The sequence below is a fragment of the Vicugna pacos genome, chromosome 13, assembly GCF_048564905.1.
Source record: "Vicugna pacos chromosome 13, VicPac4, whole genome shotgun sequence".
In the NCBI taxonomy this organism is placed as follows: Eukaryota; Metazoa; Chordata; class Mammalia; order Artiodactyla; family Camelidae; genus Vicugna; species Vicugna pacos.
Genome location: NC_132999.1, coordinates 25995895 through 26015885, shown reverse-complemented (window position 1 = coordinate 26015885; position 19991 = coordinate 25995895). Strand labels below are relative to the sequence as shown.

At 44.1% G+C, this 19991-nt stretch overlaps 1 protein-coding gene and 1 long non-coding RNA gene across 2 annotated transcripts in view; one reads left to right on the top strand and one right to left on the bottom strand.

Moving 5' to 3' along the window:
* The window catches only part of LOC116283099 (uncharacterized), a 31938-nt gene extending 21520 nt beyond the window's left edge, over nucleotides 1-10418 (bottom strand). Inside the window, exons 1-2 of the long non-coding RNA XR_012079078.1 lie at nucleotides 10262-10418; nucleotides 8419-8585 (exon numbers count right to left, since the gene is read on the bottom strand). This is a non-coding gene — a long non-coding RNA (uncharacterized lncRNA). The remainder of the gene's footprint in view (nucleotides 1-8418; nucleotides 8586-10261) is intronic.
* C8A (complement C8 alpha chain) overlaps nucleotides 1-19991 on the top strand; it is a 63927-nt gene that overhangs the window by 18704 nt on the left and 25232 nt on the right. The window contains exons 4-8 of the mRNA XM_015236198.3: nucleotides 3523-3667; nucleotides 4544-4691; nucleotides 9722-9911; nucleotides 12427-12627; nucleotides 14554-14794. Of these exons, the coding sequence (XP_015091684.1) occupies nucleotides 3523-3667; nucleotides 4544-4691; nucleotides 9722-9911; nucleotides 12427-12627; nucleotides 14554-14794 (925 nt within the window). The remainder of the gene's footprint in view (nucleotides 1-3522; nucleotides 3668-4543; nucleotides 4692-9721; nucleotides 9912-12426; nucleotides 12628-14553; nucleotides 14795-19991) is intronic.

Sequence of the window (19991 nt, the reverse complement as noted above, 5' to 3'; positions counted from 1 at the left end):
GCTTCTGCATCTGCATCACCCCCCCCCGCCACCTTCCGTGTGTCTTTCTGTGTCTGTGTGAAATCTCCCTCTGCTGTCCTATGAACACTCTGATGGCATCTAGGACCCACCTGGAGAACCCAGAGTAGTTTCTCAGAATTTAATGACGGCCACAAAAACCCTTTTTCCAAATAAGGTAACATTTACAGCTTTCAAGGATTAGGATCTGATTTCTTTGACCACTATTCAACCTATTCGACATTTAAACTACATCCTAAAGCTACGTTTTTCTCTTATGTTGCAGTTTAGATATCAGATGGCACAGGTGAATGACTTAAATTAGAACTGAATTACTTCCCTAGTGACTCAAAGACATGTGTCTTTAAAGTAATCCCTAAAATAATTAAATTCTGTTATTTTTACTTTTTAAAAGATTTATTTCATTTTTTAATGGTGGTACTGGGGATTGAAGCAGGACCTTGTGCATGCTAAGCAGGCACTCTACCACCGAACTATTACTCTCCCCCAAATTCTGTTAATTATTTAATTGGAAGACCATCTGAGTTTCTTTTTATTAACTTGTTTCTTCCTCTCCGAATCACCCAAAGATGTGCATTTCTGGGAAGAAACATTATCTACTGGCTAGAGAAGAAAATTATGTCTTAATGACACCACCACGAGCAGTGGCACGGAGCAGTCCCTAGGGGAATATCCGCCCCAGCCTTTCTGCAACACGATGTCTTCATTATTGGGTAACAACCTTGAAAGTAGGGAGCCAGTGGGAATGAACCTCAGGTCTGCACCATCATTCCAAGCACAGAAACCACAGGAAGGATGGTAATGGCACTGATGTTCACCGTTTATTAGGTAATTTCTGTACAGCAAGGACCATGCTAAGGCTTTAAACAAATCATCTTCTTGTTTGACTTTCACAGCCAACGGTAAGTGACAGACACCATCATCCCCTTTGCTTAGGTTGCCCATGAAGAAGCCGGATTTTAACCTTGGTCAGTCTGATTCCAAAACGCCAGTGAGCCTGACCACTTCACGCTACTCCCCCTTCCCTGAACTTCATGGAGAGTAGCAGGTGATGTTAGCGGTCACCTGATCCAATTCCCACTCATCGTAATCCTTCTAGAGAAGCCAACAGCTGGCCACAAGAATGACGACACTGATAACTATTTTTACCAAGTACATACGGGAACCACGTGGAGTGCCGATTTCTCCGCGTGTATTATCACTAATCTTCAGAACACTCAGATAGCGCTCATCTTACGGAGGCGAACACTGAGGGTCACAGATGTTAAGTAATTTTCCCAGTGACACATACACAGCAGGTGGCAGAACTGGAATCCTAACCCAGCTTAAAAATGGCGTCTTCAATCGTACATAACCTCCCAGACCTGTGAGGATTCCATGAAACAGACTCTGGAAAGTATTTAGCCAAAAGCCAAGTACTCCATAAATAGCAGCTACCATCCCATTACCATTACACTGGCACCTGCAGGTCTTACAATTCTGATGAACTTTTTTAACGGTGAGAAAGAGAATTGGCTCTATGATGGCCTGACAAATGCTCCTTCATTTACAGCAATGAGGGGCAAGAGTGTGGAGAGAAAATTAAAATATCTCCATAGTCCCAAACTGATCATTAACTGTAACCTCTTCTCACTGAGTTCAGAGTTTACAGACCTCTTATGGCTGTCAGTTAACTGAAAGGCAGGGAAGGCAAATGGACAAGCTTGATCCTCACTTCTCTTTGCTACCTCTGCCTCTTTGCTAATGAGCAGTCAAGTAGGCGGGAGTGGGCAAGAGGAAAGAGAGGGCAGCTGCCCTGCTCCACACACACCCACTGGAAGCACCTGGAAAAGGATGCCTTGATAATGATAATGATGCAGAAACCCCTTCTGTCTACTGAGCACCAGTGACGTGCCAGGAACAGGGCAAGGTGTGTTCTCGTACCGTCTCTCATTTAGTAGCTGTCATCACACTCATTTTACATATCAGACAACAGACACTCGGAAAAGACCAGTGACTCATGATTGGTTAGGAAGTGAATTCTGGATTTGAACCCAGATTCGCCCCTGTTCTTTCAACTATACGACGCAAGTGAAGGGATCATTAGCACTAGAGTGAAGTCAACTAGGTCAACCACCTCATTTTACAGATGTGGAAACTGAGGCTCTAGTACCAGGCACTGATACTTTACACAGCAAGCAAGAAACAGACTCAGATCAGAGACTCAATGTCATTGCTTCTCCAATCACTGCCTTCTTAAAGGAAAGGGCCGTGGGCTGAGCCAACGTAGGAGGCAGCAGAAAATATGGTGCGTATTGACAGTGTGTGAAGCTCTCCAGACAGCATGTTTTGTATTGTTATATGTATTTTTGAACTAGACTCTAACCTTTTTGAAAACAAGAATAGAACCTCAATTTCTTGGAGTATATTAGTGTTCAGCTTCCTCCTTACACTAATACCTGACACGGTATATACCATGCAGAAAACAGTGTCATAAAAACATTGAGCCCAAGAATCGATATGCAGTTTTATTCTTTCTGTCCTTCCTTCAACAAGTGTTCATTCATCTGCACTCAGACTGGACACCGCGGGGTCTCAGATGATGACTCCAGAGCTCTGTTTGTCTCACTGTCTTTTGGATGGGCTCCTTCTACATAGTAGGCAAGGTGACCACTTGATACCCACAACTCCCAGTAACTTCAGTTAAAAAGAAACTATGCTTTCCATTAGCTCTGAAAGGAGAGTCCCAGAGAGGACTATGATGGCCCTAAAGTTGAGTCATGGACCAATCATCGCAACTTGGCAGATACGGTACTCTGGGTGCCCTGCCTGGTTCATACGCACACATCCCTGTGACTGAGGGGCTGACATCACCCCGACCTGAATCGTCTGGGATATGTCACAAGGAAAGGGGATGCCATGACGAGGAGACATTCTGCAAAGGAAAAGCAACATACATTTTCTAAAAGTGACTCCCATGTAACTGACCACAGATCAAGCGCCACGTATACGAAGCCAAGTAAGGCAGAATCCTCCCTTTGCCAGTCCTAACCCCACAGGCAAATTGTTCCTAAACTAGTGAGCAAGGTAAACAAGTAAGAGGACAACCAACCACAACCTTATATGACAATTGCCAGGAGAGAAGGTAGACAGGGAACTGAGACTGCTACCTGGTTAGGGAAGAATTTCCAGAGGAGGTAAGCCATGTCTTGAAGGTTGAACAGCTACTAATCAGTTTAAAAAGTGGGGACAGAGGTCCTTCCTAGCAAGTAGAAGACCCTAGAAATGCCTTGTCCAAACCTTTCATATGATGTCTGAGAGTCCTATTCAATAGTCGCTGGTGATGGTATCACCTCCAGCTGAAACACCACCTTTTACGAAAACTCATATCCTCAAAAGACAGCTTTCCAGGCAGCTCTCAATCATCAGACAGTGAGTGATTCCTTATGTTGAGTTGACACCTGCCTGCACAAATCTTGGATGATTGACAGACAATGAACGTGTCTGGTTCAAAATCTGATTTAGTACAGATACCGGAGCCTCTTGCAGCCAAGCAAGTTTGGGGGAGCCATCTGCAGTGGGAATATCTGGGACCAAGCCAGCTGTCACAGTCCCACAGCTTGTCTGAGGCAAGCACAGTGTGGACAGGATTTCCAGTGTAAGGAGTCAGGTGAGTAGCATTTCAGCAGCATAACAGCTGTGCCTGTCAAACTCCATGTGCAGAACAGTCATCCACGGCCTTGTTAAGATGCAGACTCCTGAGCCCCTCCTCTAGGGACTGTGATTCTGGAGGTTTCCGATGGGGCCCATGAATCTGAATTTTAAGCCAAGCCAGCAACCCAAACGATTTTGATGCAAGTTGGTAGGAACATTTCTTGATTTAGAAAAGGTATACAATTCACTCGCTCATCCATTCATTGAATAAATATTGATTGGGCACATATTACGGCCAGGCAGTGGGCTACCTGCTGGTGATGTAGAGATGCAAAAGTCATGTGCCTGATTTCAGAGTACCCTCGTCTCTCTGGGAGACAGACCTACAAGGGATCCATGAAAATACCACGTGATAGCCAGTATAGTGGATGCCTGAACCAGGTCCAGTGTACATACTCTCTGGCATGGGGTGCCCAAATCTGCTTTGGGGAATCAGAGTGGGATTCAAAATGGTACCTGAGCTGAGACTTAGAAAATGAAAAAGTTTGCTAAGAGACAGAACGTGCAAAAGCACAGGGACTTAGGGATGCGCAATCAGCCTAGAGTAAGTGCTTTGGGAAGAGAGGCAGGGATGGGCCAGGTAGGTGACCTGGGGGGGTTGGACAGTGGCATTTAGAAGAGGAGACCTGGGGAGGCACTGGATGTTGCAGGGCAGGGGATGACATGGCCAGACTGGCATTTTAGAAAGATATCTGGGGCTGCGATGTGGAGTTTGAATTAGAGAGGGGGAACCCCAGGGCAGAGCCTGAGCGTGGTGACTACGGGGGCAGGTCAGAAAGAGCAGGAGGAGCCCCAAAGGCCCCGGAAGCATCCGCAGTCTCTCCTCTCCCAGGTCGCTGCCTGAAACGCCACCTCGTGTGTAACGGAGACAGGGACTGCCTTGACGGCTCTGACGAGGATGACTGTGAAGACGTCAGGGTCTCAGAAAATGACTGCAGCCAGTATGAGCCGATTCCAGGATCGGAGAGGGCAACCTTGGGGTGAGTCATTGCCTGTGGGCTGTCTGGGGTCAGGGAATGATTTCTCTTCAGTCGTGAGAATTAGTTTCAGGGAAAGGGGGTCTTTGTGGAGAATTCCCCTGAAGAGCATCCTGCAAGGCAGCACTCATGGTCCCTCTAAGCATTTCAGCCTGTTCGCGCTGCTCCAGCAGAATACCACACACCAGGTGGCTTATAAATAACAGAAATTGATTTCTCACAGTTGTGAGGCTAGAGTTTGAGATCAGGTGCCAGCCTGGCCAGGTGAGGGCGTTCTCTCAGGTGGCAGACTTCTCGTTGTGTCCTCACATAGTGTAAGGAGCCAGGGAGCCCTGTGGGGGCTCCTTTACAAGGGCACTAATCCCATTCATGAGGGGTCCACCCTCATAACCTAAGTACCTCCCACAGTTCTCCCTCCAGACACCACCACATGGGGGTTAGGATTTCAACATGTGAATCATGGGGGGGGGCACCAACATTCAGTCCAAAGCAAGTGGTTTGCCCAGTCCTGTCTATGTGATGCAGCTCATGTTCTCCCCTCCACGTCTCTGCACAGTGTCTCTGGCGAGATTCAATCAGCCCTGACTCTAACTTTACTTCATTGTGTATCTGACATTCATATTCAGTCTCTTGCACACATCACACTCCTTTCTTCTGAGACTTTAAATGAAGTTAGCTCCTTCTTTCTGGAATGTCCTTCCCTATATTCCTAACTGGTTAACTTTTTAACCTAGTGTTATGCACTGAATTCTATCTGTCTAAAATTCATACGTGGAAGCCCTAACCCTCAGTGTGACTGTATTTGGAGACAAGACCTTCAGAGAGCTAATTAAGGTCAAACGAGGTCATGAGGGTGGGGCCTTAATCCAATAGGAGTGGTGTCCTTTTAAGAGGAGGAGGCAACACCAGAGAGCTCTCTCTCACCTGTCACCAGGTGTGCTGAGAAGGGGCGATGTGAGGACACGGCAAAAAGGTGGCTGCCTGCAACCCAGGGAGATAGGCCTCATCAGAAATCAACCCCCATGGCATTTTGCTCTTAAGACTTCCAGCCTCCAGACCTGTGAGAACATAAACGTCTATTCTTCGAGTCACCCAGGCTGTGGTATTTTGCTGTGACAGCACAGCTAAGACACCTAGGGATCAACTCCTCTAGCTTGTCTTTTTGACATCCCCTCCCCTCCTCTTGACGCTGACTAGGCTGGCTTAGTCCCCTCCCACTGCCTCCAGTGTCCCTGTGCGTCCTGCTCTCCCAGCACTTACCCAACAGGGCAGAGACATCTGTTCCCCAGGCTGAGGGGTCCTTATCACCTCTGCTCCTCCAGCATCCAGTACAAGGCCGAGCTCATAGTGACACATGGCATTGGTAGTTCCTTGACCAACACTTTGTCTTGGCCTTGGGCCTGTCCTCTGACTTGAACCTAAACTCTGACGGCAGAGGCTGCTCTGGTTTGTCTTTTTTATTTCCCCAGCCCTTAGGTCAGAGTTTTCCTTGAATAGCCTCTCACTGAGTACTGGGTGAAGTGAAGCAAGTCAATACGAACAGCTGGATCTTTACAGAGGAGGAAACGGAGAGGTAGAAATCATCACACAGCGACCCAGCCGTATGGCAACCCATGCAGGGCCAAGTGTGGGCTCTAAGAAACGCTGCTGTCCTTCTTTAAGGTTTAATTACGTTGAGATCACAGAGCATCTACCAGACAGGACAGAATCCCCTAAGTGCATGTAGACACACACATATGAAAGGACGATCCAATTCCTGTTTTCTTTTAGACCAATAGTATCAATTCTCTTGGACTGCCATGACAAAGCGCCACAACCTAGGTGGCTTGGCAGTAGAAACACGTTTTCTCAGGAGGCTCAAGTCAGGAGATGAAGGTTGTTTTTTCGGAGACCTCGCTCCTTGGCTTGTAGACGGCTGCCTTCTCTCCCCACCTTCAAATGGCCTTCCCTCTGTCCTAACTTCTTCTTCTTGAAGGACACCAGTCACACTGCATGAGGGCCCTCCTTAATAACTTCCTTTTAACTTAGTTACTTCTTTCAGAATCCTATCACCAAGATAGTCAAATTCTGAAGTTTGGGGAGTCAGAACTTCAACATACGAACATTGGGAGGACGTAACAGCCTCTAACAGCAACAAACGGGGATTCTTGCTAATTTTGAAAGTGGCTGTGGAACGAACAGAGTGCAAGCATGAACTACTGAGGTGCTGACGTGGGAAACAACTCCCCCCTTATAGACAAAGAGATCACAGACCAGGACCCGGCTCTTGAATGAGCCAGTCAGGAGCATCTCAAATGTACTTGCTGAGTCACGTGCTTTGCCCAGAGAGAACAATGAAACCAGCAGAACGGCCCCTCCTCCATCCCCAGCAGCTGCCATTATGGCGGGTTTTCTATTCATCTCCAGATCTCAGAGGCCCTTCCTGATATTTTTTTTCCCCTAATTTAGGCATTTCCCAGTTTTTAATTTTTATTTATTGTTACAGAGGTAACACACGTTGGAGGTAAAAACTGAAAGTCTTCCTTCACCATCCTCCACCTGCCCCAGCCACTCACCCTGTCTTCCCTCCCCAGAGCTGACCCTCGTTGGCAGCTGGGCACAGGTACCTTCAGTTTGTGGGAAAATGCACTGACGACATACGCTGTATGGAGAGTATGCCTCTCACGTGTATTATGCATTACAGACATAAGTATATTTTACATAAATGTGACTGTACTCTACATACTGTCTATAACTTGCTCTTTTCACCTATAATACATTTTGAAGACTTCCCCCCGCCCCGTATCTTCTATTGTCTTTTCATAGCAACATGGTGTTTCATAACAGGGATCAGCAAACTATGTCCTGAAGGCCAAATTCAGCCTGCTGTCTGTTTTTAAATAAAGTTTTATTGAAACACAGCTGTTGCCTGACAACGGAAGAGTTGAGCAGTTACAACAGAAACTGATAGAGCCTGCAAGGTCTACAGTGTTTACTATCTGGCCCTTAATTTAAAAAAAAATTGCAATTCTTACCCTATATATGGTATAACTATATGATATTTTATATAAATATCTCCTATTAAAAGATAGATTGTTTCCCATTTTTCCTCTTATAAGCAAAGCTGCAATGACCATTCTTAAACACATATTTTTGCACACACGTGTGAATATTTCTGCACAGTACATTTCTAAAAAGTGGAATTTCTCTGACTCTGTCTTTTCATTTTCACTGAGGCGTCTGCAATCAGATTTTCCAAATATACGTAAGCTTTACTTATGCTTAGAGGTTACAGTACAATCTTAGGGCTATCATTCTTTTGAGTTCTTTCATGCATTAGAGAGCCTGTGTGTATAAGCTACAGGCAGAAACATGTTCCACAGGGTGAAAGATAGAAACTTCAGGGTAAAGAAAAAGAACCCAGATTGTAGTGTCAAAAAAAAAAAAATCTAGGCAAATAATCCAGCTGTGACTATAGGCAAGTTACTTACTTTTTCTGAGCGTCAATTTTTGCATTTGCAAAATTGTCATGAGGTTGAAAGCTAACGTATGCTAAACGTCTGGTAGAGTGTATATTCAATTCATCATACCTGTTATTACATCTCTTCCACTAGTACGAAGGAAGAGATGGAGAAAGAAGAGAAGAGGAAAGTTAACTTACGCTGAGTTTCTACCATACGCTAGGTGCTCTATACTTACCCATTTATTCCTGCGAAGTAGGTTTTCTTCAGTTTTTCCCCTGCTCACCTACCTTTGTGCCTTTTCATGGAGGACATAAACACAACAAATTCTATGCCAGAGGCAATCACTGAATGTCACGGGAACACAGAGGAGGGACAATCATCTTCACAGGATAATCAAAGAAGGCAATACGGAGGAGGCGACACTTGAGCTGGGTCTTAAAGGCTGAGTAGGAGTCTGAGAGGCAAAGACAAGCAGTAACTGTACTATCTACAGCGTAAGGGGCTGCGATTGTTAGGTCTTAGAACTCTTAGCTGACTCTCAGTGTTCTTATTCAGTTAACTTTCCCTTTTTAGGAAATTAAAGCTTTCTTTCACCTGTTTAATGTTATTTTTACCTGAATATGGTTACACTGTCCATGACCTAAAACAGAGAACTTGGGCAGATAGATGTGAAATGCCTCAGAGACGGAAGTATGGGGGAGTATTCCGGGAAGGGTACTGGACCAGGGGAAAGTATTACTGAGTGCCTAGTATCTACTGTCAACTTCACTTCTGTTTCACTTTAATTACTGCCATTTGGACTTCATAAAAACCATGAGAGGTAGTTTTACTATGTCCCGTTGTTCAAATGAGGAAACTGAGCTTCAGAAAGCTTCTAGAATGTGTCCAAAGTCACACAGCTAGTAAATGATAGAGCTGGAAATCCATACTGCCTGGAAGATGACAGCCTTTCTGAGGATTAGATCCTCAGCTGGGACTATGAATTTACACCCAATATTTCAAGCCTATTTTTCAGCCCTTTTCTGAAAAAATAACAACAAAAACAATAGCAACATTTTTTAGTACTTTATATATGCTAAGTACTGTTATGATTCCTTTACATGTTTTAATTTATGTTTACCTCTGTGAGGGCAGCAGTATTAGCTGCTTTTCACAAACAACTAAACTTGAGGCACAGAGAGGTTAAGTGATCTGCTCAACGTAACACAGCTAGATGTGGCAGAGATAGAAAATGGGTCAGACTGTCTGGCTCCTGTGCTTAGACTCTTGATAATGTGCATATTCTTCTTTGATTTATTCAACAAATACTGAGGGGTGCCTCCTACATGGGAGCTCTGTTCTAGATGCTGAGCGGAGCTGGAGCTGTCTGGCTGATCTGGTTCAAGGGAACCTGGGGGCCCAGGCCCAGTCCAGTCTCCCACTGTTACTCAAAGTGGCCCTTAAGGTAGTTCGAGGAACCCTGTGGCTCTACAAAACAGTTTGAGAAACCACTGCTCAGACCACCAGCAACATCATCTGCTAGAGGGTATTTCATGCTCTCTTTGCTTTTCCGATGCTCTCTCCCAGAAGCTGACTGCCTTTTCAATTTAGATACAACATCCTGACCCAGGAAGAGGCTCAGAGTGTGTATGATGCCAGTTATTATGGGGGCCTGTGTGAGACCGTTTACAACGGGGAGTGGAGGGAGCTTCGCTATGACTCTGCCTGTGAACGTCTCTACTATGGAGACGACGAGAAGTACTTCCGGAAACCCTACAACTTCCTGAAGTACCACTTTGAAGTAAGTCTCAACAGGGGTGCTCCCAGGCCCCTGGTGGTGGGGAGTGAGGGGAAGCCTGTCGGGGGAGACAGAGGCCTTACTTTGGGAGATCTGATTTCCTGCAGGGCTTGCGGGTGGCTGCAGGTCCCGCTGCACCTGCCCCCACACTTGCTCGGTGCTGACAAGCCAAGGGTGGGACCGGCGAGCTGCATCCTGTGAAGGGGACCCGCCCACTAGATCTTGGTGGGCCATCTGGTCCAAAATCAATAAAATGGATTCAGGGCCCTATTTTCTGGGCCACGTCTATTGCTAGGCTGTGACTCTTTCAGAATAGAAGTGTATCGGACCTTGAGCAGCTCACTGACCCCCACCTGGACTCAGTCTCCTAAGATATAAAGTAGGGGCAGAGCAGAAGGTAGCTGGGGGTTCCGAGAACTGCGACCCTGCTTCACCGAGAGCAGGTCCTCACTGATGACTTTCATCTCTTGGCCTTCTGTACATGGTTTTGTTTGAAGAAAGGGTTCTGCTGTTAAAAGTACTTGAAAACTGCTGATGATCCCTAAGACTCTCCCTACCTCTAAAATTCCGTGGTCTCCTGGCCACCATGGAACTTTGGTCAGCTCCAGAGCCTATTGCTGACCATTCATTTCTTTACCCCTCACCCTCTAGGGGAGCCAGCCACACAGCAACCTTCACTGGATGCTTACCATGTGATCTACTTCCACACAAATTCTCCCACTGAATCCTCATAACAGGACAATAAGATGGATATTATCATTGACCCCTTTTAGATATTAAAAGACCCCAGAGACTTAGTGGGACAAAGTGTCAGGTCCAGTAGGCGGCAGAGACAAGATTCACATCTAGGTCTACCTGAACTAAGCCTGACTATACATCATTTAGAAGGGAGGACAGGTTATGTAAATTATATCTCTGTATCATACACATTCTATCTATATAGAGAGAGGACAGGATTCCAGGACTCTGAACAATTATCTAGTCACACTCCTCCTCCCTCAAGTTTCTCAAGAGAAAAATATTGACAGAGGATAAAATCAGGCTTATGAAGCATGTTTTTAAGAAGCTGACTCTCACTATTTATAACAGCCAAGACATGGAAGCAATCTAGGTGTCCATTGACAGATGACTGGATAAAGATGGTGTGTGTGTGTCTAATATATATGAGATGGAATATTACTCTGCCATGAAAAAGAATAAAATAATGCCATTTGCAGCAATATGGACAGACCTAGAGATTATCATACTAAGTGAAGTAAGACAGACAGAGAAAGACAACTATCAAGTGATACCACTTATATGTGAAATCTAAAAAAATGATAAAAATGAACTTACTTATAAAACAGAAACAGACTCACAGACACAGAAAATAAGCTTATGGTTACCAAAGGGGGAAAAGGGGTTGGAGGGATAAATTAGGAGTTTGGAGTTAGCAGATACACACTACTGTATATAAAATAGATAAATAACAAGGACCTACTGCATAGCACAGGGAACTACATTCAATATCTTGTAATACCCTGTAATGGAAAAGAATCTGAAACTATACACCTGAAACTAACACAATATTGTAAATCAACTATAGTTATACTGAAAAAAAAAAAAAAGGAAGTTGGCTCTCCGCACCCCACTTCCACTTCGGCCATCAGGTCTACGGTAAACTGAGCTGGACGACACAATGACATTTTCCTAGCCTCGAGGACAGACTAGGTTATGCTGTGGCAGTGAAGGATTCTGAAATCTCAGTGTTTTAAAGCAGCAATGCCCTACTTGACAGTGCCCTTCCATGCCCATCCTGAGGTAGAAGGGCATCTCTCATCATTACACTCAGGACCCAAACTAATGGAGGATCCATCTCCACATGTGCCCTTGTGATTGTAGAGTGAACCATTCCTAGACTCCTAACCCTTGTTTCCTTGGCTCAAACTCATACAAAGTATAAGACCATGTGCCAGGTCAAGCTGACAGAGAAACGCAACCCTACTGTGTGTGTCTGGAAAGAAATCTGCAACATTTGCGGGTGGTACCTCTCCCTAGAACTATCATCACCTGCCTGCCCTCACCCTTTACCTCCCAGGTCCATGGCTAGACGTGGCTTTCTGTGTCTCTCCACTGCAGAGCCAAGGAGCTGTCTCTACTGGAAAGAAACCCACACAGAACAATGTATTGCTTTCTGCCCCCTTAACGGAGGTGCTGGGAACTGAACCTCATGCACGCCAAGCGTGTGCTCCGTCTGCTGAGCTATACTGTCCCCCCTAGAACAGCAGAGCATTTTATCAGAGTCACTGGCACACATGCACGTGTGTTTAAATAAACATTTTAGCACTACTGCTAAACACTAACTAAACACTGCTGTATTTTATTCATTTTAATGAGTGAGTATCAATTTGGAATAGCCTTTTAAAAGATTTATACTAACCTGAAACTTTAGGTATTTTATATGGAAAAGATTTATATTAGCATGAATTGGAATAGAGCTCTGTGTACACACAGCTAACATCTATGTGTTTTCTTTCAGGCCGTGGCAGATACTAAAATGTCCTCAGAGTTGTATGACAATGCAAATGACCTTCTTTCTAAAGTGAAGAATGACAAGTCTGTGTCGGCTGGAGTGACCATTGGCGTAAGCCCCACAGTCAGCCCATATACAGTGAATGTGGGTCCATCTGGGTCACGAGCCGCTTCGCTCCTAGATAAATTAAACAAGTATAATCAGAAGGTATTAAAACACAATGCCTCTGCCGCACAGTATTCCATAGTCTACACAGAACATGTATTACCTTAACTGCATTAAAAAGTACAGTAGTAATTGAACCTCCATTTGCTTGTGTAATTGGAAATGTCTGATCAGTGGTAATCATGTTTGTTTTTCTTATTACGCTTTCGCACAAAGAATCATCACAAAGGGAATAAAATCGCACAGTAAGACTAGAACTCATCACTTTCCCCATCCTTTTTCATGGTTACCTGGAGCATACAGGGAAATACTTAGAATGGTAATATCTTAAAGGGAAACAGCCAAGCCCTCGAAACTAGACTTAGAAGAACTCTCCAGCAGGCTTTGCTTTTGCAAATAGATGGGAGGGCTGGCCTGCTCAATTCATCTCTCATTTATTCATCAAACATTTGCCACTAACTGCCTATTATCCGGAGAAGTCAGGCAATGCTTCCTTGAGGAATTTAGGAGATCTCCCTCAACTGAGATGTAAAGACTAGTACAAGTTGTCCAGATGAAGGGAGGCAGAAGTTAGCAGAAGGCTGTTCAGGCCTGGGACACAGCACGTGCAAAGGCTCAGAGATAAGAGACTGCCTCACACAAATTCGGGATTGAAAGTACTTCAGTTGGCTGAAGCACAAGGTGGGAAAGCAAAGTAGGGAAGTACGAGAATGGAGAGGTAATCTGGAGCCAGCTGAACTAAAAAAAATTTTTAAATTGAAGTTTAGTTGATTCACAATGTGTTAGTTTCTGGTATACAGCATAGTGATCAGTTTATACATATAAATATATACATACTCTTTTTCATTATAGGTTATTACAAGATATTGAATGTAGCTCCCTGTACTATATACAGTAGGACCTTGTTGTTTATCTCTTTTATATACAGTAGTTTCTATCTGCTAATCCCATACCCGTAATTTATCCCTCCTCCCTCCACTTTCCCCTTTGGTAACCACAATTTGTTTTCTATTTATTGAACTGATCAGAAATGTACCAAAAGCCTCAATACACTGATGCCAGAACTGGGGATTTAGAGCTTAAAAATTAGTTTGGATGATGAAGATACAATTATAAAAGTTAATTTCCTTAACAAATATAAATTACATCCTGGAGCTTCTCCACAGATAAGCTATTGATCTGAAGGGCAAGGACTTTTCTGAGATCTGGCTATTACAGATTCAGGTGGGCTTTTCTAAAAGCAGGTGGCCTCTTCCAACCTTCACTATCACTTGGGATCAAGGTGCACATCCCCTGCAAATAATATGCATACACGATCCTCTCCTTCTTAAACTAATCCAGACTCACCCTGGTCCTGTCTCTGTTTTATGATATCAGGATCCTGCTTTTCTTTACCCCTTAACAGGGCAAGATCATTAGAATGTTAGCTCCATGAGGCCGGGGACCTAACTCATTCAAGATCATGTCCTCTGTACCTAGCATAATGCATGTGACTACAGACACTGCTAGGTATTTAGTCAAGAAATTCAATATTGGCATTTTGCTGTGTCATCAAAAATATGCCTAAGCCTGACTTTTAACGGATATTTAATACTTGTGGAGGAAGCTGCATAATGCAGCGCTTTAATTGGAGCAGTGGAGGGAAGAATGGCCTGGGGGAAGGATGGACGTGAGGAACACAGCGAAATACATTGTAGTAACCAATCCAGCGAGAGCTGATGAGAACCTGACCTGGACCGGGGTAGTGGGACAGAAGGCATGGGAGAAGGAGCCAGGCATGCACTGGTGTGCAACACACGCTTGCAAAATGTAGTCATTACTTTGTTACACGTATTTGTGTTCATACAGTCAGATGTAAATATATACATTTCCCACAGCTACTAAATGCCAACCTCTTGCATTATCTCTCATGCTAAAAATTTATATTCTTTGTTCTTTCCCCTCATTCGATGGTGATTGTCATTGCAGAAATACGGCTTCATCAGAATTTTCACAAAGGTACAGACGGCCCATTTTAAGATGAGGAGGGATAATATCATGCTGGATGAAGTTATGCTGCAGTCATTAATGGAGCTTCCAGAGCAATACAATTACGGCATGTATGCCAAGTTCATCAATGACTATGGCACCCATTACATAACGTCTGGATCAATGGGCGGCGTTTATGAATACATCCTGGTGCTCAACAAAGAGGAAATGAAAACAGAGGGTAAGTAGGACAGAAGCTTGATGTACACAGTGGTCAGTGCATACACCAGACATGGTCTGCGGCTTTCTAGGCACTGGCTATGTTGCCAGAGAATGGGTTCCTGCCTCATTCAGGAAAAAATTCAAGAGCAAGGCATAGGAAAGTGAAAGCAAGTTTATTTAGAGATACACACTCCACAGAGTATGGGCCATCTCAGAAAGCAAGAGAGAGCATGAACACAAGGTGCAGGGTTGTTAGTTTTTATGGGCTTGGTAATTTGATATGCTAATGTGTGGGAGGATTATTCCATCAACTTTAGGGAAGGGGCAGGGATTTCCAGGAACAGGGACACTGCCTACTTTTTGACCTTTAATGGTCAGCCTAGGAACTGTCTGGCACCCGTGGGTGCGCCATGAGGCTCAAGGTCAAGTGGAAGTCAAACCTTCCGCCATCTTGATTCTAGCCAGTTTGTCCTGTCCTCAACTTCTATGTCATTCCTTCAGTGGTTGTGCCCTGCCCCGTTCCCTTCTGTCTCAACTATAAGCCATGCCGGATCTCATTTAGTCTCCATGACAACTCTGTAAGATAGCATTAGTAGTAGTTTTTATAGGGAATTGAGGTCCAAAAGGGTGAGATAACTTGCTTGTGAGCACCACAGAATTTGAACTCAGATTTGCTGGGCTCTCCAAAACTATGTATTTACTACTGTACCACAGTTATTTAATAATAAAGGATTGCTAGGGTTTTGCTATTTAAAAAGTTAAGACATTTTAAATGTAGATTCTTGGTTAATGGAACCACCATCTAATCAGTCAGTGATGCCAGAAACCTGCAGTCACCCCAATCCCTCCTTCCTCTTGACCCCTGTAGATTCAGTTCTCTCTCCTGAATAGCTCTCATCCATCCCTTCTTCTACATTCGCCCTAAATGGCCGGCTGCATTTGCATCTTTCACTTATTACTACATCAGCTCCTAAATGGTCTCGAGGGGAAGACTCATCCCTTCCAATCCATTCTCAACAACTGCCACCAGAAGGACCTTTCTACATCACCAATCTGATGACATCACCCCCGTCTGTATCCTGAATGGCTAGGAATAAAGTCAAAACTCCTTAGCGTGCTATCAATAACCTCCACGGTCTCACTCAAAACTGATAGAACAGTGGTTCTCAAAGTGTGGACTCCCCTGGCAGCATCACATCACCCGGGAACCTGTTAGAAATGCAAATTCTCAGGCTCCCATCCCAAACCTACTGAATCAGAAACTGTGGGGGAGGGCCCAGCAGTCTGTGTTTTGACAAGCCATCCAGGTGATTTTTTTTTTCAGGTCATTCTTTAAAAAATTTTTTTGTTATTTGTTATTGAAGTATAGTTGATCTATAATGTTGTGCTAGTTTTTGGTGGACAGCATAGTGATTCAGTTATACACATATATATTCTTTTTCATCATAGGCTATTACAAGATACTGAATGCAGTTCCCTGTGCTATATAGTAGGACCTTGTGGTTTATCTATTTTATATATACTAGTAGTTTGTATCTGCTAATCCCAGACTCTTAATTTATCCCTCCTCCCTTTTCCCCTTTGGTAACTGTAAGTTTGTTTTATATGTCTGTCTCTTTGTTTTCTGTTAAGTAAGTTCATTTGTATCATTTTTTTAACATTCCACATATAAGCAGTATCATTTAATATTGGTCTTTCTGTCTGACTTACTTCATTTAGTATGATAAGCTCTAGGTCCATCCATGTTGCTGCAAATGGCATTATTTCATTCTTTTTTATGGCTGAGTAGTATTCCATTATACATAAATACCACAACTTTATCTATAGTGGAAGCAACCTCCAGGTGACTCTGATGCTCAATACAGTTTGAGAACTACTGACTCAGTCAACAAATGAGTAGAAGGGTGAGAGATGCATCCACATTTCACAGGAAAGTTCAACTTCCCACTTACATGAAGTTTCCCTGACTGCAGAAGCCCAGGCTGGCTACTTCCTTCCTTCAGCACATTCACAGAAATGCCATACTGTTTAGTCTTTCAAAAACAATTTTCCAAATGTTAATATTTCTCTCCTCATCTGGGTAGCGAGATCCTTCAAAGTAAGCATCCTGTCAGACACTTCTATCTTTTTAGCACCCAACACAGGGTTTAGTACAGACTGAGTGAGCGATACAAGACATGGAGTTTGAAAGGGGGCACTAATTTAGATTCCTGGCCAGGGTCATTCATTAATTTATCTTTCTATCCGTGTAGTCATCCTTTTATAATTCAAATATCTACTGAGTGTCTATTATGTGTTTGTGTTAGGCGTACAAAGGCAAGCAAGTCTAAATACAGTCCCTACCCTCCTGCAGCACAATACTTTATGAACCGCAGGTGGAAACCCAACAGTAGGTCTGGAAATCAATGTATGGATCACAAATATTCTGAACAACAACAACACAGATCAGAAAATGCCATGGAGGAGCATAGGCAGTGAAGATAAGTCATTGATCAAGAAACTTTTTCCGGTTAAAGACATGTACTCATGTACAGAGTCGTGATACAAAGTGAACAGTTCAGGAAGGACCAGTTTTTTAAAAAAAAATTTAAAAAACCTAATTCAAGTGGTTCTTTTTAGAATCACTCAAAAACGTGAGGTGGAGGAAGAGCTGACATTTGCCGAGGGCTCCCTGAGCTCCAGGTGCTGTGGTGTATTTTTTCATTTAATTTTCTTAACATTTGGAGGTTGGTGTCATCCCAGTTTTAGCCCCAGAAACACTGAGGCTCCTCTGGAAAGTTAATTACTTGGCTCAGGGTTGTAGGAAGTTGGCATCAGAGCCCTGGACCCACGGTCTTTCCACCACGTGGTCGTGGTAGGGCCTTGCCCTCGAGCTCCATCTTTGGTGCTGGATTACTAATTAATTGCCTGGGGTATCTCGAGCCCCTCCTCTTCAAAATCTGTGAGGCAGAAATGGGCTTCCAGTGTGGTTAATATTCAAAAGCAGCCCACCAACGAATCGTCCCAGGGATAATTACCTCAGCTCTGTTTATAGAAAACCATATGTTGATAATAGCACAATTTGCTCTTTGTGAAGAGCTGGTTTTCTATAAATCTGGAAAGTTAGTGTTGCTTTTCTATAAATATGGAAATGTGCTAATCATCACCTCATCTGCTGGAGACCGCTAATAAATCAGAATGTCATTTACATATTAACCTACAAAGAACAAAAACATCTACCTTCTTTCCCTTTGACAAATAAAGTCACTCACACCCTCTTCTCCATGTTTGATGTCTGCCTGATTTTCTCTTTGTCTCTTTCTCAACCTCGCTTTCTCTCTCACTTCCTTTCTTTCTAAGTCTCTCCCTCTCTCCCCTTTGTCACCATCTGTGTATCTTTGATCTATATGACTTTAATAATATTTGTATTCTATTCAGTGCTGGTTTCTAGGAAACACTGTGTGCGGCACAGATTCAGTCCTCCAGTAGCTGAATGTGGAATGTTATGATTTAAGTGAACACACTGGCTGGTTTGCTCTGGGGGAAATCTTTTGTCCTTGGGTTTGCCTCAGATCCTCCCTGGGTATGTCCCAGAGGACGCACAAGCCTGTTTGCCTCTAATGCGTCCTTTAGATAAAATGCTTCTCCTCAAAGACAGCATGAAACCATGCATCAAAAATCAAGGGACGTCTCGGATGTTGGGGAGGTGACGTTAGACTTCAATGGGATCCTAGACTTTCCTCAAGGGCTGCTGATAGCTTTCTACCTTCTACAGGAAATCAGTATGGTTTTGGGTTTGAATTTCTGGATTTAGAATTTTTTTCGCCTTCATCCCTTGTTTGGAGCTCCTATTGTTTGTCGTTGTATAAAGATATGACAGAGAGAATAGTGCATGCACCCTTTGGCTTCTTTGGAGCCTGGCCCCATCACAGAGCTGATAATTTACCTAGGGCCGGTCAAGCACTTCAGTGACACTGTTCTGTTCATGAGTGTTTCCCGCCTCCTTTTGCACGTGCTGTGCTGTCAGCCTCCAAAGCTCTTCCCCGTCTTGCCAGCCTGACAGATTTTAACTCATCCTTCTGAACTTTGTACAGGCACCCCCACCTCTGGGAAACCCACCTTGACATCCCTCTGCCCATTCTTCCATAGTTTTGTTTGTTCAGACGTGCCTTCGTCAGTCAGGTTTACTGAGTTTCTATTACGTGCCAGGTGAACAAAATTAGTAAGTTAGCAGACAATCTAGTGGAGGACACTAAAGCAGCAGCCCCAAACCCAGAGGTCATGCTTGCTTCTCCTTTATGTCCTGCCCTGCAGGAGCGAGATCTGTCATCTTTACTTCTAAAGCGTATGTGACATCTGTCCCCCTCACCTCTGTTATCATCTGACTAACGCAGACCACCATTATCTCTCATCTGGCCACCGCTGGAGACTTCTCTTTTTCCCTTTCTTTGCTTTTCCCTTCCTTTCTTTTTTTTTTCTTCCTGTTCTTTCCTTACTGTTGTCATCACTGTTGTTCTGTTAACACTCGAACACACCAAGCTTATGTAGCCAGCAGTCTTGGTACAAGCTGTTCTCTGTCTGGGCTCCCTTCCCTCTAATGTCTGCAGAGCTGTATTCTAATCAGTCAGATCTCAACTTACCTTTTCAGAAAGGCCTTTTCTGAACATGTTGGAAGTCCCTCCCTGTTACAGCACCGTTTGAATTCTCAGAACATCACTGGATATTCAATAATTACCATATTCATATGCTCATTTGCTTATTGTCAGTCTCCTCTTTCTAACATACATGTTCCCTGAGCGCAGCGACTTTGTGTGCTTAGTTCATTTCCTAAACCAGTACCTGGCACATAGTAGGGCCTTAATAACTTTTGTTGAGTGAGTGAATGAAGGGAGAAATAGATAATTGCAGACTGTGGTAAGAGCCATAGAGAAAATGAATGGGCTGTAGAAGCAGAATAATGGTGGGAGGAGAGGGGAGATGTCCATATGGTTTAGGATTATTGGGGAAGTCTCTTGAGGAGGTGAAATCCAAACTGAGACAAGGTCTAAGAGATAAGAAGGAGACTCCAGAGCTGCGAGGGGAGGTGTCCTGGGCAGAGTGGACGGCCTGGTGTGTGTGTGAGGACTGAAGGAGGACTGTGCGGCTGAAGCCAGTGGCGAAGGGGAGGACAGTGGGAGCTGAGGCTGGGAGAAGCCTCAGAGGGTCTTGCTGGCCGAGGTGAGAAGCATGGACCATGC